At 42.3% G+C, this 16,243-nt stretch overlaps 1 protein-coding gene across 2 annotated transcripts in view; it reads right to left on the bottom strand.

The window, feature by feature from the left end:
- Positions 1-29: 29 nt before the first annotated feature.
- Positions 30-16,243, bottom strand: part of frmpd1a (FERM and PDZ domain containing 1a) — a 51,115-nt gene continuing 34,901 nt past the window's right edge. For both annotated transcript variants that reach the window (XM_085277929.1, XM_085277928.1), the window contains exons 8-16: positions 12,918-13,013; positions 12,346-12,471; positions 12,142-12,261; positions 11,496-11,632; positions 9,028-9,247; positions 8,741-8,923; positions 7,832-7,976; positions 6,479-7,750; positions 30-5,254 (exon numbers count right to left, since the gene is read on the bottom strand). In XM_085277929.1, the coding sequence (XP_085134055.1) occupies positions 1,833-5,254; positions 6,479-7,750; positions 7,832-7,976; positions 8,741-8,923; positions 9,028-9,247; positions 11,496-11,632; positions 12,142-12,261; positions 12,346-12,471; positions 12,918-13,013 (5,721 nt within the window). In that variant the 3' untranslated portion in view covers positions 30-1,832. The remainder of the gene's footprint in view (positions 5,255-6,478; positions 7,751-7,831; positions 7,977-8,740; positions 8,924-9,027; positions 9,248-11,495; positions 11,633-12,141; positions 12,262-12,345; positions 12,472-12,917; positions 13,014-16,243) is intronic.

Genomic DNA, 16,243 nt, shown 5'->3' with positions numbered 1-16,243 from the left:
ATTGGATGAACAATAAAAGGAATCATGAAAAGATCATAACATAGTTTTTAATGGTGGGAATTGAGCATTACAAAGCAAGCACAGACTTCATCTATCCGTCATTCACAGATAAAATCCCTGAAGAGATAACAATGCATTTTATGGATTATAACAGCATGCTTCGTGAGCACAGAGGACTTAAAAAAAAAAAAGGTTTTCCATCATTACTTTTAGGGAAACGTCCACACGGAGATAATGGTAAAACTAAACCCATTCTTCTCTGCAAACTGGAAAAAATAATACAGGAAAATATCTTATTGGAACCTAATGAAACAAAACAGTAATGTGAATAAAAGCGTTTTGGCTGCTATCATAAAAAGAAACACCGTTTGCAGTTTACTGTATCCCCTGAACTGAAGTGGTGAAACGAGTTTTGATGGTTATTTCTGCAGTGAACATGCAGGTCTTGTGTGTCGAGCCTTTTAACTGTTAAACATTCCCAGTGAAAATGCTGCCATACAGCAGCTTATCCACAAATCAGCGTTTTACATAATTTTCGTGTCAAATTTTAAAGAAAACTAAGAAGAGGCTGTGAACCAATCACTGGGTCTGACCGGCCTACATAATGTGTCAAAGGCTGAAAAAGCTAACAATACTGCATTCTGTGGCCAAGTTATGTCACTGGTCAAGTAGTACTTGTAGTCATACTGGGAAATTCATAATAATGCACTTAGTATAAGGGACAGTCGTTTTTCTTCATCCTCAGAACTCAAGCAGAGGTGTGATGGTTTTTATAATCTTGAAAGCAATCAGAAACTCAAGAACTGTCACACACCATAAATACCTATTGATAAGTATCTTCTGTAGCCTGCGGACTGTTGTGGAATATACAAAAATAAATTAATATATGGAAATAAATGCAAGGAGCTGTAATGGTAACGTCACCATGCACTGGAAGGTTTCAGTCAAAGAGAAAATAAATGAAAGAAAATGTTGAGAATCTTTGACGTTTCCACAGATCCTATCAAATGTTGGTGTAAAAGGACAAAAAACTCAATGTGCCGTTTCATAAAATCCTGCAACGCGCATACATGAGCATTCCACTACTAGGTTTATAAAACAGCAAATGGCTTCAGGCTTGAAATCATCAAATCATGTCCCACACTAGTTTTTGGTTTTGTAAACATTAACATTCAGAAAAAGTCTTCACTGACGTCCTATTAAGATACAGTATATAAGAATCCGTAAACTGCAGTCAGATGATCAGAAGAGTTAAAATGGTCAGTCTGTTGAATAAAAGGCCAGTGTATGAATGGATGAGTCAGAGTTACTCTGAATCGATTACATGTGTGCTTGTGCATGTGTGAAAAAGGCCCACTACTTTGACACACCACTGCTCCTCTGTCTATGACTGTAAACATTTCCATATTTATTCCTTGACATTCCTTTCTTCCAAACTGCAGTATCTCATTAAATAAACCAATCAATAAATAAACAAACAGATAATAACATAGAATACATTCAAGTACATCAGCTTTGATATTGGAATGCAAGCTTGCAGCACTCTACAGTCTGGCTCTTGGCTATCCATCTGGTTTGTTTGGTACAGTACGTGCACAGCTAGTCAGTCACCACATGCGCCTCGGCGATCTCTGCCTTGATAACCAGAAAAAAAACTGTTAACCGGCCCCAGTTTTTTGAGCTTCCTAGGAACAGCACCGCAAGCCAAGAGTCCCAGGTCACACTTATCCACACCTACAGCAGCTGTGAGCTCACTGGTGACCTCACGGATGTGGAGTTGAACGCCACAGGTCGCAAGGCTGAAGGTAATTTCTTGAAGGGCTGTGGTCGCCTCAGAGTGCAGTTAGGGTGCGGAACAGCTGAGTGAGGCAGAAGACTGAGGCGGTGAGTGCTGTGCACTGTTTGGCTAGCAGCTTGGTGCTCAGGTCCTGGCAGCTGCGTTTGCTGCTGGCACGCTCCGCTGCCAGGCAGAAGTCCCTGAATGAGCGGGCCACATCTGCCAGACCTGCGACGGCCTCTGCGTTCCTCCGGTCGCACCTGTCGCACCCAGAAAACCAGAGGCACACGCCTGCCAGCTCCACCAGGGTCCGGAAACTGTTGGCCAGAGAGTGAAGCATCTCCTCTGGGCTCTGTCCGATCCCCACCACCTTTTGGCAGCCTGACATCAGCCGCCGTGCTTCCATCTGGAGCACCCTTTTGTTCTCTGTAAAGTGAGCAGGGCACGTTTCTCTTGGGTGACGAGCTCTGTGTCCTCCTATAGATCGGTCAGCATTGCTACTTTCTAGAATGGAAAGAAGCTGGTCTACATCTAAGCGGAGTACTTGGAAACCCGTGGGAGGTTCTGGGTAGCGCTGCTGACCCAGCCGACTCATGGTGTCCTTGTGCGTTTGAGAAGTGAAAGGGTCAGAGGTGTCGGAGAGAGGCGAGAGGAGAGGGCTGAGCTCAGAGGTAGAAGAGGAGAAAAGAATGGAACGAGGAAAAGAGGGGGAATGGGAGGACGTAGGGGAAAGAAAGGAGGGAACAGGGGAAGAGCTCATTAGAGGAAGACCTGCCCCAGAAGTCTGCGTTACTCCGCTGCTCTGTGTGCGGCAGGAGAACTCGTAGACCGTCAGCTCATCATCGAAGCTGTCCTCGCTGCCGAAGCAGTTTGTGTAAACAGCTGGGCAACCACAAGCATCCAGTGGCACCTGCACCCCCTCTACGATCGACTCGCATCCAGAAGATAGCACAGAACCACATCCAAACTCTGACTTCAGAGGTGGAGCAGACACCACCTCGGCCTGGGCCTTTGTCTCTGTTGGATCCTCACAGATAGTGAATACTCTGCAGCCTGAAGGAGGTGTTTTTGGTGAGCCTGAAACTTTCTCTGAAGGTCTACAAAGATCCATTAAAGGCCTGTCGCTACTTGTCCTTCTTATTTTCTGTGGCTGAAAAGGAAGCCTGGGCCCATTTAGATTCTCTGTGGTCACCACGATTGCAGGAGGGATGGAAGGTGATCGATTGGTTATTTTATAACCTGGTACGTCTGCATCTGGACTTGTGACTTTGGAGTTTGGTTCTGGAGAGTCTTTTATGGGACCAGGAGTGTCCATCTTTAAACCTGCGGCATCTCTTTGGAGTTGGCTCACTATGGAGGCTGGGGGCTCTGTTATTGGTCCTGGTGTGTCCTTATCAGATCCAGAGTACAACAAATTTCGATGTTGGGGCTTAGGCTCAGTCTGAACAGGCAGGTCAGAGCTGACCTCCTCCTTCACCTCTGTCCCTGAATTAAAACTCTTTGCTGATGTTAGCTCTACAAAAAACTCCCCGTCCACCTCTGATCCTGTGACCGTTGTATCCGAATCATCTGACTCTACAGACTCCGCAGTGTTGCCAACTTCTAAGTCAGCATTTTGTTTGACATCATTAACGTCTGTTACTTTAATGGTGACCTCTGCTTCTTCCTTGGTGTTGTCCTCAGCAGGACTCTGGGCCACGTTCCCAATCCCGGGTTGACTGAGAGACTCTTGAGATCGTGATAAATAAAGAGGCAGCTGTTGAATCTTCCCCCTAAGCGTTGATGCAGATAATCGGCCCATGATGGCAGGGGAACAGGTTTGGAAGAGGAAATGAGTCGGAGAAGTAGGTTGTTTAGCGAGATCGGTGATTGTAGCCATGCTAGTTTTTTCTAACTTAGAACTAACTAAACTTTCTTTATCTTCAGCACTTTGGGTTTCACTTCTGGGTTTATCCACGGTTTGATTTAAAGCACTGAGAAATGTGATCTCGCTTTTCAATCCAACACCTGAATTAAAAGTAGGAGACGTGGCGCTTGTTGCAGCTCCGAGCTTTGCTGTAATTGAGTTTATAGCACGAGTATAATCAGAATGAATTCTTGTGTGAGACTTGATTTGTGACTCGCTTTGACCTGCTGATTTAGCTCTACACTTTGTAGCTTTAGTCCTGTCATCTCTCCTGTCACTCAGTGAATTACTCACTTCATCATCATCATCATCAAAAACATTGTCAGAAGTGGTGCTGTCTGTAACTTCATCGCTTATGGTCAGAGCCCCGATGGCATCATCGTCGTTAACGCTTGTGACTTTTACGTGTGCCTGTTCTTTGTCATTGCTTGTCTTGGGATTGTGTTCCATATAATCTGAAGCTGTAATTTTGTTTTGGATTTCCATGTACTCGCTGCCCTCTTCCTCCTTCACTAGACAGCCACTCTGGGATTTGTGAAGGACTGGTACTGAGGGTAGAGGGGATGAAGGTGGGGGTGGTGGTGGTGAATATGAGGGGCCTTTAAGCATGTATTCCTCTGCATCTTTCACCTCTGGTGCAATCAAACTGGACACCAAAAGGCCGTTACTGCCCTTTTTATTCCCGTCTGGTAAACATGTAGACAGTATGTGGATTTCTGGTGGCGCCTGCACACCCACAAGTGGTCTCTTTAAGCTAGACGAGTATGCTCCCACTCCCTCTTTCTTCTCTTCCTCCTCTTTAATCTTCTGTTTAGTGATTTCTTGCAAAAACATATGACTAGTGAACGGTCCATTCCCTGTCAAAGCTGCTGACTCCGGCTTCCCTTCCTCTTTCCCTTCCCTATCCTGCTCCTGTCCCTCCCCTTCCTCCTTTCCGTCACCCCTCCGATCGGCACTCTCCTTTCCGTCTGGATCCACACGGCAGCGGACAACAGTGATGGTTGGAGACACTGATTTCACCAGATCGGTGACCGATTTGGACTCCATTGCGTCAGGTTCCATCTCCATTTCCTGTTTCCTGGTTTTGGGAGCAGGCTTTGGGTCTCTAGGCTGATCAAGAGAACCAAAACCTGGTGCACGCGAGCAGAGTGTTAACAGAATGGGCTTTGACTCAAGCTGAGCAGGTTCCCCTTCAGAGTGAGTAAGTGAGGAGACAGTGGGGCTAGGATTCTTGGTTTGCTCTGAAGGTTCAGGATCTGAACTGAGGATCTGGGCATCGCTGACTTCTCCCAAATGTTTTTTATGACATCGCTTGGAAGCCAGGGCCTGCTTTGACTCTGGATCTGGCTCTGGATACGACACCCTGGACGTGTAATCGGTTTCCATGAAGGAACGCCGCTTCTTCGATCTTTTCCTGAGCTGGAACAAAGTTTCTCTGCCTCCTCCTTCTTCCTCTCTCCATTTTCTATCATCTTCTGCTTCTCTAACTTTGTCTGTGTCCGGCACAGAGACTCTGATATCACTGAGGCTCAGTGTGCTGAGGAAGTCCAGCTTCATCTCTGTGCAAATGTCTGCAAGATAGCACAAAAATTTCAGCTTTTGTGTTTAAAGCAGAACAAATATCACAACAAAATTTATATTCTTCTGTGTGCAGTGCACAGACACATAAAATAGGCCATAAATGTACATTCAATGAAAATTACAGGTTTTGCATCACTTTTTCCTTTAAGGTTAGTTTTTCGTTTTGCACAGCAGTTGCCATTAAACTATTTGTCTGCAATTTTTTGTATTAGTTTTGCTCCAGTGTTTGCTGTTAGTAGCTAATGTGGTGGTAGATGGACACTCTACTTAAAGGGGATATATTCAGCTCATTTCCAGTGTCATATTTTTATTGTACTCTACTAGAGTAGAGGGGGCCTTGAGTAGCCCATCAGCTCATCCTCTCTGAAATAAGCTTGCTTTTTATATCAAATCAAATTAAAACAAAAAATCCCGTAAATTGGAGCAGTTTAAGCTTTTTCCTTCATGGGAGTAGAGGTAAAACATAACATTACATGTCAAATGTAGAACAAAAACATTAAACAATGTAAAGGAAAAGTACATAAGCATTATTCATGAATTATATTTAAAATAGTTCTTCCATTGACATGTTTATATAGGTCCAAATTATGTATTAGATTAATAGATGAGTCAATAGAGTGAAATCTAACTTTTAAAGCTAGTCAAAGCTGGATCATCCACCAAAAGATTATAAGATAAATAAGATGGTGTCTTCCGAATATTAATGGGGTGTGGAGAAAACATGCAGTTATAGAAGATTATATTCACTTTGGTACTTTTTTTCCAATAATAATCCCCTGTAATTCTTTGCCTTTGGAAAGTAATCGGTAAGAACATAACCCCTTAAATGTAGTAGAATGACGGTATGAAGTACTGTAGTGGACTTTGGAAATATTTATTTGAGGCATATCATAAAAGCCCTCAGATGCAGTTAGACTATACTTCTATCCCACCTGGACTGATGCAGTAAAGGAAATGGCAGTTTTTTTCTTGCATAAGAGTGTCATCAGGATCAGTAGACCACATCTACCATTATTGTTAGGTGTGGCAATTATGTAACATGTTCTGGCAATTATGTAACATTTTCAGTAATCCAGTAAATATTCTAACTCTTTTAGGGAGTAACCACTTCAGCCACTAGATGGCAACAAAGCAGAATTTACAACCTTTATTGCTGATCAGTATACAAGACTTGAAAATTCTTGAGATCAGCCTCACAGTGAAAAGTAAATCACCTCTTGGCACAGCCCCTGATGTCGGGTCTTCAGGTGAGGTGAAACGATCCCTGGCGTCAAAGAACTCCTCATCAGAGCTGCTGTCTCCAAAGCCAGGGGGCGGGTGCAGGATGGGTATTGGCTCCAGGTCTTCATCTTGAGTCTCCTCTCCCTCCTCCCTCTCTTCTCTCTGTTTATGAGAAAGGCTGCGTGCACTGTCGGGGGTGATGTTGGAGCAGATGTTGTAGTAGCAGCGTGCATCGCTCTGGTCAAAGTTAAACACAAAGTCTGTGTTTGAAGACGGGGAAGGCGATGACGAATATTCTTTAAAACCACCTTCCTTGCTTACACTTCCTCCCTCTCTTCCCCCATCTGTTTCTTTTAACGCATTCCTCCTCCTCCTCAACTCTTCTTCGTCGTCGTCTTCCTCGCTGGCCTCTGGAGGGCTCGGCAGGAAGTCCACGAGGCGGGAGAGCTCCGCGAAACACAGGGAGCTGTCATCAGTGCAGAGGTTACCTGAAGATCTTTGGGCATCAGCAAGGCTCTGAGAAGAAGTGGAGACGGGTGAGGTGAGCTGGGGATCGGCTCCATCGCCTGATCTCCTGCAGGCCCCTCCTCCTCCTCTGTCAGGAGTTGTGAGGTGAATCAGGGGATGGGAGTGCGCAGGTGGTGGGGCAAGCAGGTGAGGCTGTACATGCCCATGAGAATAAGGGTGAAGGTGAAACGAAGAGTGGACACTGGTGTGACTTTGTGAAGCAGCACTGGGGTGGATAGAGGAAGAGGAGCATGACATCAAGTCATCTTCCTCCAGGCCATCGAGAGTGTCACTGGAGGCGCTGGTGAGGACATGAGAGTCCGTATGACATGAATCTGATACAGACGGTTCCTCCTCTGCTGCTCGCACATCCTCGTCACATCCCATCTCCCCTTCCTGTCTAGCGTGTCTCCCCGAATCATTGTCCGTTACGTGGATCTCTATTTGTCCACAATCCTGCACTCTCTTCACCTCCTTCCTGTGCTCTGAGCTTTCATTCTCGTCATTCTTATCGAGCTGAAACTTTTCTCTTTTAGTGTCAGAACCCTTTTCATCTTTTAGCCTTTTATCCTCGCCAGGTTTCTCTCCCTTTTCACTCTCATCTTTGTTTCTCCGACTGTCTTTTCTGTTCCGTCCATCTGGATCTGATGAAGATCTGATTCGAAGGCGGGGCTTCTTGTCAGACACCAGGTTGACCAGCGGTTCCATGTCTAAGTCTGAGGATTCATCGGAGTCACTGCCACACCGTGAAACATAACCTGTGAACATGAATCCAAATTAAAACGAGATAACATTTATTGATTGTTACAGGTGTGATGAACGCATTGTTGTCTTTGTACCTTCCTCAGCAGAGATTCTGTGCTTCTTGGAGTCATCTATCCAGGGAAAGACGTTGAGGTCAGGGTCAACAAACACTCGGCAGTACCCTGCTATTAAGCAGGACATATCCTTAGCCGCAGCTGACTCCAGTAGTAAAGTAATGGGCTTTATGAAAGAGAATGGAAAAAGAGAGGTTGTGGGGAAAGACAATTCAGCAGTGTAAAGGCACTTAGCATAAAGTTCAACCACTGTTTCTGCTGAGGTTTGTATATTGTATGCAAGGGGGTGCAGAGAATAATATAAAGAGGTTATGAAAAACAGAAATTGTTCATCTTAATTCATTAAAACACTGCAGTAAAGGTGGGTCGTGTTAAGATGAATGCTAATTAATATTGTGCTTAAGCAGTTAAGGAGGTCTGGAAGTCAGCAGCTTATTAAGAGAGCTTTTAAAGCTGATTAACAATCATCCAAACAGAACAAAACTCTGTTTCCAAACTGCAAAACTGATAAGGATCTGCACAATTACTCGTGTTCACCTAATGAAAAGGGGAAACATGCAGATCAAAACAACATGTGCTAAATACAAAATGCACCAATAAAGAGATGAAAAATAATACTAATTAGTTTCCAGCTTAAGCAGAAACCTCCAGAGCTGACAAAAATGGATAGACTGTGGATAGACATTGATATAAAATATCTAGCTAATGTGAGAAAGACATTATTTAATGAAGGGCTATCCTAAACGTCAAGCTGGGTGAGTGACAAACTGTGGGAGGTGGCTTCCTCATCCGGTGACATTTTGACTAACATTGATCATAGCTCACAAAACTAACAGGAAATGTCATCAGGAAAGTGTTTACAGTGTTGCAGATGAGGTATTCTGTTCCTCTTGCATATTAGGTTTGGGTGTGTATCCTTTTAGGTCTCACCTTGATGTCCTGCAGGTATATTTTGACCAGGCTGACCTTTTCCGATTCAGGCAGCAGCTCGATGCGTGTTATGCTGGTGAATTCTGTGAGTGTGGACAGGATGCTCAGCTTGTGGTTGACGATCTGACTCACCCCGTGCCGTGCTCCCACTAATAGGGTCACCATCGACTCCCTGTCCTGGAGCTGAACAACACAGAGGAGGTGGAGAAAGTGCAGAGAAAGAAGATGATTCAAATTATAATATACAACCAAATCTCAAGAACAAAAGTATACAGATCAAATCCTACCATCATGGTGGCACCAAAAGATTTCCCTCCAAATGATTTGAGTTCACTCAGCTCCTCCAGATAGTTGATCCGTGTCTGATCGACTGACAGGCCCTTTTGCTTGGGATCGTACAGGGATTGGCTCTTCTTTATGTGGTAGCCGATGGCCTTTCTCAGATCCTTTTCTCGCATGTTCCTCAGCAAGGTGGATGACACAAAGTTCTCTATGCCCCAAGTCTTTCTGAGGGAAACACACAAATGCAGATTGAAAGGGTTTGTTTTTGTTTAAAAGGATATTAAAACTTTTTCACACACAAAGCAACTAGCCTGTTAAACCTGCATGTTAAACAGGGAAAGGCACTCATTTAAGCAAAAAGAGATTTGTGGTCGTCTTCATTTTTGGACCGCTCGCTTTATGAGTCGCCACAGCAGATGATCTGCCTCCATCTCGATTGCATCTTCTTCCCTCACACCAACCGTCTACATGTTCTCCTTCACTACATCTTCTTTCTCTTCAACATATACTGTATATCCCACTATCTCTCCTCTGCACATGTCCAAATCATCTCAGCCTTGCATCTATGTGTCTCCCGATCGCTCAACATGAGCTGTCCCTCTGATGTACTTATTTCTAATACTCTCCCTTATGAACAAACCCAATGAAACCCTTAACACCTTAAAATCATAAATCATGACATGTGTCACTACCATCCTGTAAACTTCACCTTTCACTATTGCTGCTATCTGAGACACTCGTCTCCACCCACTCCAACCTGCCTGCACTTTCCTCTTCAACTCTCTTGTGCACTGTCTTCTGCTTTAAATGGTAGTGGCCAGCTGTTTAAACTAATCTCACCACAGATCACAATGTTGTCTGCAAACATCACAGTCCAAAGACACTCCTGCCTGTCAAACTATTCATCACCATTGCAAACAAAAAGAGGCTCAGAGGCTCCACAAGGTCCCAAACTAAGAGATGATTTTAGCTGCAGGCGATGCACTAATAGGGCTGGCTCAGGTTGTTAATTGTGATTTGTTTAGAAAAAAGAAGGTTTTTTAAGTCTTGTGTGTATCTGTGATCTACATCTCACGTACTGTCAACGTGCACGCAGCTGAATTTGTGTAGGCTCGAAATAAAAAACGTGTTAGAGCACAGCTCATGAGAAAGCTGTGTGCCCTGTCCATGGTCCTGAAATTAGAACAGTTAAATTTGAGCGCAATAAAACTTTATTAAGGAAAACGTATTTTAAAGCATATTAATGTAAATGTGCTGGTAAGAACAAACAAATTCCAAACATCAAATTGAAAAATGGGCTATTAAGACTTCCTGTGCCTGATGTCCATGCCATATTTTTTGCATTTGATATTAGTGGTGCAACGGATCAAAAATCTCACGGTTCGGATCGGATCAGGGTTTTAAGTCACGGATCGGATCAATTTTCGGATCAGCAAAAAAAGAAAAAAGACAAAAATTTAACATTTACTTATTGAAGTATTTTTTGCCTGTTAAAAACATTCAACTGAAGACTCATTCCACGCAATTATTAAAAAAATAATAATTATGGTACAATATAGGGCAGTATAGGTCTTTGTATCTACCACTCAATTCAATTCAATTTTATTTATAAAGCGCCAAATCACAAAAACAGTCGGCTCTTTATATTGTAAGGTAGACTCTACAATAATACATACCGCTCATTATATCGCAATCCGCTGTGATATAATGAGCTGTCACGGTCATGTAGCTTTGAAAGTAGCTTGTCCTGGAGGTCCCTATGGGCTCAAATTGCGGTCATAAATATTTTGTACTTGTAAATCAGTTTTGCACTTGTAAATCAGGAGTTGTATGTGTAAAAAGAATTTGTTTGTGCATAAAAAAGATTTGTGTGTGCCAAAAAATACGTGTGAAACTGCACTCAAGTTTCAAGTTACAAGTACAAATTTTGACCCTATTTTTCTTCCTTTCATCTGATTGGTCAATGTCATGTCAATCACAAATTTAACAATCCAATCAGAGAACAGATGGGTTTGGCTATTGAAAGGGTGCTTTTTTGAACTGCAGGTCCTTGAAGGGTAGTTACCAAGCTTTCTTCGTTATGAATTAGCGATTCATGTTTTTATTGAACATTTGAAGATAAAAAAACAAATTTTTTGTTAATAAAGTTTTATTACACTCAAACTAAACTTATAACTTATAACTTCAGCACCATAGACAGCACACAACATTTCTCATGAGCTGTAGTGTAACATGTAACTATTAGTGGTGGACCTTCACAAATTCAGCTTCATGCCCTCTGACAATACATTAGTATGTTACTACAGTCGCAGACACAGGCAGCTGAGGGTTTTAACACAGACAACTGCATGTCTTCTTGCGACTACTGTCGGCCATTGCTGACCAAACAAAGAAAGCAGGTTTACAGCATTTCCACATTAGCTACGCCATCTTTTCTGTACAGTCCACATATAAAGGTGTGTCTATATCTCACGTGATCATCTTCAGGTTGGTTTTGGGTGACTGTCCACAGCTCGCTAGCCTCTCCATAATGTGTAGTGCAGCAAGTCGCAAGGCGGTGTTACACCTCATCTCTACTGCAAAACGCTCCTGCAGTACATCGTTCACCCCCTAGCACAAACAGACAACATACATCAGAATTAATCATTGTGTAGCAACTGATTTGTCTTGTTTGCAGCAGTTTGTAGCTAATTGGAGAAAAACGTCCAAAATAGCAGGGTCAGCTTTGGTATTAAAATAAACACAAACTTCCTTCTTTTAAGAGAATCACGGTGCAGGTGGGATTTAATGAAAAACTGCACACTTACAAACAAGCTGACCTTTCAGTCTGATGATTTGCATCACGGTGAAATGAGCCAACTGCAGCAATAAGTGTACTTTTGGAAGTGTTACAACACTTTGCCTATTGATTTGATTCAGAGTTGAGAATCCTGTTTTTCTATTGATGCTTTAGGTCAGTTTGCAGTGACTCAATTAATCAGAATTGATATTAATAGCAGCCATTTCATATAAATAAAGTAACTATTAATATCCTTAAATAGAAAAACAATAATTATAACAGATAATAAAAGAGAGTAGTGATCTGACAAGCCCAGCAGTGTGCACATTCATCAGTCTACCTGCAGGTAGAGGTACTCAAAGGCAGCGGGATCCTGCTGCAGCAGCATCTGAAGGTTTTTGGGCATGAAACAAACACGAAATAAACACCTGTAGTCATGGGCCTCTTTCTTCTGGACCACCTGCAGAAACACGGATGCTTATATTATTTGGAATGCATTTTATACTTTTTTTTGTTTAAATGTAATTTGTGTGTGTGTGCATACCTGCTGTATCCTCTCCTCATCATGTAGCAACAGCAATTTGCTGATGCTGTGCTGCTGCTCCAGCACTAGCGAGAAATGCTCAATGCGGCTCAGAGAAAGCTTTTCCTTCAGTGTCATCACAATGTCCTGATGTGCAAAGAAAATTACACCTTCAGAGATAATATTTTATAACATCAGGGAACACATTTGCTGAGGTGAGCTGAGTTAAGGTGTTAAGGTGTCAGAGTGGTAACAGAAAGTTTCAGAGTAGCTGTCAAATCCAGGAAACAAATGCATGCCTAATACTAATAACTGCTGAGGAAGTGAGTAAATCACTCAGCTGTATCTGGTAAATTCAATTCAACGTTATATGGTTACAGTTTAATGTGGAGCTTGCTGTCAGACTGATTGACATTCAGGAAGAAACGCACTCCTACAGGGTCTAGTTTAAAACTTTGATTTAGTTTTTGTCTCAGGAGGAAATCTGAGATTTTTTTCCTGCTTCACGAGCCTCAGCTTCAACTCTGAAACTCTGCTAGAGCTGCTAGGTGTGTGTCATTATAATGCCACACTCCAGTATCGCTACAGAGTACCTTGACTGTGGTACTGGGCTCAAATTTGAAGGCCTTGGTCTGCCCGTTCTCGAGGTACACCTTCAGTACATTGGGCAGGAAGAGCAGGGAGTTCCCCTGTGAAGAAAATAAAAACAGTCTGAATTTAGTTGGTTTCAGGAGTAAAAGTCTGACAGGGAGCAGGGTGGCTCTTTCTGTGTGCAATAATGTGGGAAATCTTAAAGGTGTGTTGCAGTTTCTGGGTCTATGAGTCTGTTAGGGTCCACTTGGGAGCGAATGTCCGTGTGCCTGTTAATTTTTTATGACGGTACAGGGTTGTCCGCAGAGAGACTGTACTACAATGTACCAACGAGGCATGCTTCCTGCAGGCAGACTTCAGAGTATAACAGGATTGACTGCTGATCTGTGGCGCCTACAGCTGTTCATGTCTGAATCTGTAATTCCTGTCTTGCCATCATTGAGCTGTAGTCTGGAAGTTTCTTCTCCATAAAAAAAAAAACAACCTTCTTACACTTATGTGTTTAATTTTATGTTGCATTACTTTTGACTTTAGCTGCTGATCTGTCTGATAATCATCTTTGGGTTTCAGTAGGTATATATTCATGGTGGGAAAGTTACATTAGTGGTACAGCACTATCACAGTCTATCACCAAAATAGTGTACCCTCAGAGACCCATCTTGAACCCCACCAAAAATGCACCACTCAATGCTGTTTCAATAGCATCTAACCCTAACCCTTTTCATCTAACATGCTTGTCTTTTAGGAAGAAACTCTTCAGAAAGTTTTAATTCCAGAACTTTCTTGCTGTGAGACGACTGCACTGTTCTCTGTACCGCCACATCGCTGGCATCCAAAACAGAATGAAACCTCCAACAATGTTTTATGAGTAAAATATATCAATTTTACAAAAATAAAAGCAAAAAACTCAAGGAACTGCCTTCCGCCAGCTTCACCCGGTCACCCTGATTTCTTCACAGCCTTTGAATTAAGCTCGTCTTGTCTGTCATCCAGTGGGGAAAGTGGGAAAAACGGAGCCTTTTAAAATGTGGGACACATCAAGTGGGAGTCCTGGTCATGAGACAGATTTGCTGAATTTTCCTGACGTATGTTTGTCGCTTGAACACAACCACTGTTATTTTTAAATGCTGGCAATCCAGACTGAGAATACTGAATATGTTTAGCACATTATAACAGACCATAAAGTGAGAGAGCAGTGTTATTTCATCTTCAGCTCTTCTCACAGAGCATTTTTCTTCGCATCATATCCTCTGGCCTGTTTCTGTCTACCCGGCTCGTTCTCCGCGGTGACTCATCTTTCCCGCTACATCCCTCTTCTTTTATGATTTAAGAAAGTGTTTTTCTGTATTGACACTGTGATACAATGCAACATTGATGTCTACATGTTTTGAAGTTGAAACAGAGGGCGTTCAAATTTTAGACAACCCCTCCCTTGCTAGCTTCCCATCCCCCGTTACATATTTTGTCTTCCTTTTAACGATGATAAAAACATCCCGCCCCCTCCCCTCCACCTCTCTTGGTCTCTTTACCATCTCCTTCTACCCTTTTTTTCTCCTTAATCTGATATTTATTGTCCTGTAATCACAGACATTAGGACCGGAGAATGGGGAGGATATTGATCTGTGTTTTCTCTGTGTTTAGTAATGGGCTCTCCGGCCTCAGTGGTTTTCCTCGTTCTGCTAATTTCACATCCGCTTGCAGGGTAGGAACCCTGAACAACCACAGGCAGATTTATAAAGGAACAAAGTGCATCGAGTTTGCAGTAAAGCTGAATCTAATGTTGGTTTTACTGACAAGCACTCATCGTCATAGTGCAAAGGAACATCTAGAAACCATAAATCACGTTTTAAAGCTTGTCTGCGGTTTCCACTATTTTCTTGTTCAGGACAATAAAATTCCAAATGAAAAATTTCTTTGGGTCTTCACAAATATGACACACCACTTCAAGTGGTGCTGTTAGCATTGTATGTTGTGTCGAAAATGTGTTCCTATAGCACAGAATACATGTTTATGATACTTAAGGCATTCTGTAAGTAAAAGAATCTGAGGAAAGATCCTGCTTACAGCCGATTTTAAAGAAAAAAATCTGAACTCTAACCGAGTTATGTGTTCATCATTAGTTACCATGGTGATCGAGCTAAATAAAAAAGAGAGAGCCACCTTTGGGTGACTGAAAACTCATCACAGAGGCCACTAACCATTAATATCCCTTTCTTCAATAGAACTCCGGTCTCTTTGCATAATTTTACTACCTGCCTTTATTAGTTCTTATCTGTGTTTGATTTGCTACAACTGTTCCCAATTAGCCAGTCAGACTTCCTTTTATACCCCTGGTGCAATACTTCCTGTTGCAAGCGTGCCATATTCACACCAGTCGAGCTTTTCCAACTACTGCCTACAGTTTCTTATTGTCCCTGTACTATTCTTTGTTTTCACAGTGAATGACACCTAGGACTGTTTCTGGATTTTGCCTGCCGCTCACTTTAATTGTCTGCTTCGCTGTCTGATCTACTGTTAATGACCCACAGCTGGCTGGATTAAAGCTTTTGATTTTGAACTGTGATACATGGCATCAACTAAACTTCGGTTCTGCAAACTAGTGCAAAAAATCTGAGAAAGTTTCAAAAAATCCTAAAAACCAACATTATGTCTTAAATGTAAGCAGTCAGAAATTTTCATGGTTCAAGCACTTAAAATCTCTTAAAGTACTTTTCTTCTAAATAAATGAGCTTTACATTCAGTCTTATTGAGAGAACGACACAGTGTGTATGACTGAGATCTAAGTACAGCTTTGAATGCCTTTTTTAAAAACACACATTATGATATATTTTTTTAAATGCAGCATTGATGAGAGCCATGTTTACTTGCTGTGTATTAAATCAACCTCCTACATGCCTGCATGTGCACACCACAGACTCTGAACCTGCTCACTAAATGGCATCTCTGTTGTGCTACCCCACATCAAATCAGGAAACCTGTCAGAATAAATTATCCATGAAGTGTCTCAGAACTGAAAAAATAGACTTTGTCTCAAAAGCTTTGAAAAATATATCAGAATACTATGAGCTTTTAGGTCCATTAATCTGGTATTTTAATGTAAATTCTGGTCATGTGTATATCTCGTTATTGACAGTGGAAGGCTGAGTGAAGATTATAAAGATAAAATTATTTTCTATTTTTGGACAATGTATTGGTCAGAGATGCTTATGCAGCACTCTGGTACTGCCTTATATGGATTTATTTTGTGTTGTGCCCGTGGCCTAAGCCCACTTGTATATGCAGTATATTCCAAATGTACATCAGGTTACAGCGAAAATATAAGAAGCAC

Source organism: Mchenga conophoros, linkage group LG6, assembly GCF_057382185.1.
Source record: "Mchenga conophoros isolate Kocher_MC1m ecotype Shallow Benthic linkage group LG6, M_conophoros_male_GT1.1, whole genome shotgun sequence".
Lineage (NCBI taxonomy): Eukaryota > Metazoa > Chordata > Actinopteri > Cichliformes > Cichlidae > Mchenga > Mchenga conophoros.
Note: the sequence above shows the minus strand (reverse complement) of the source record. Positions and strands in the feature narration are given on the sequence as shown.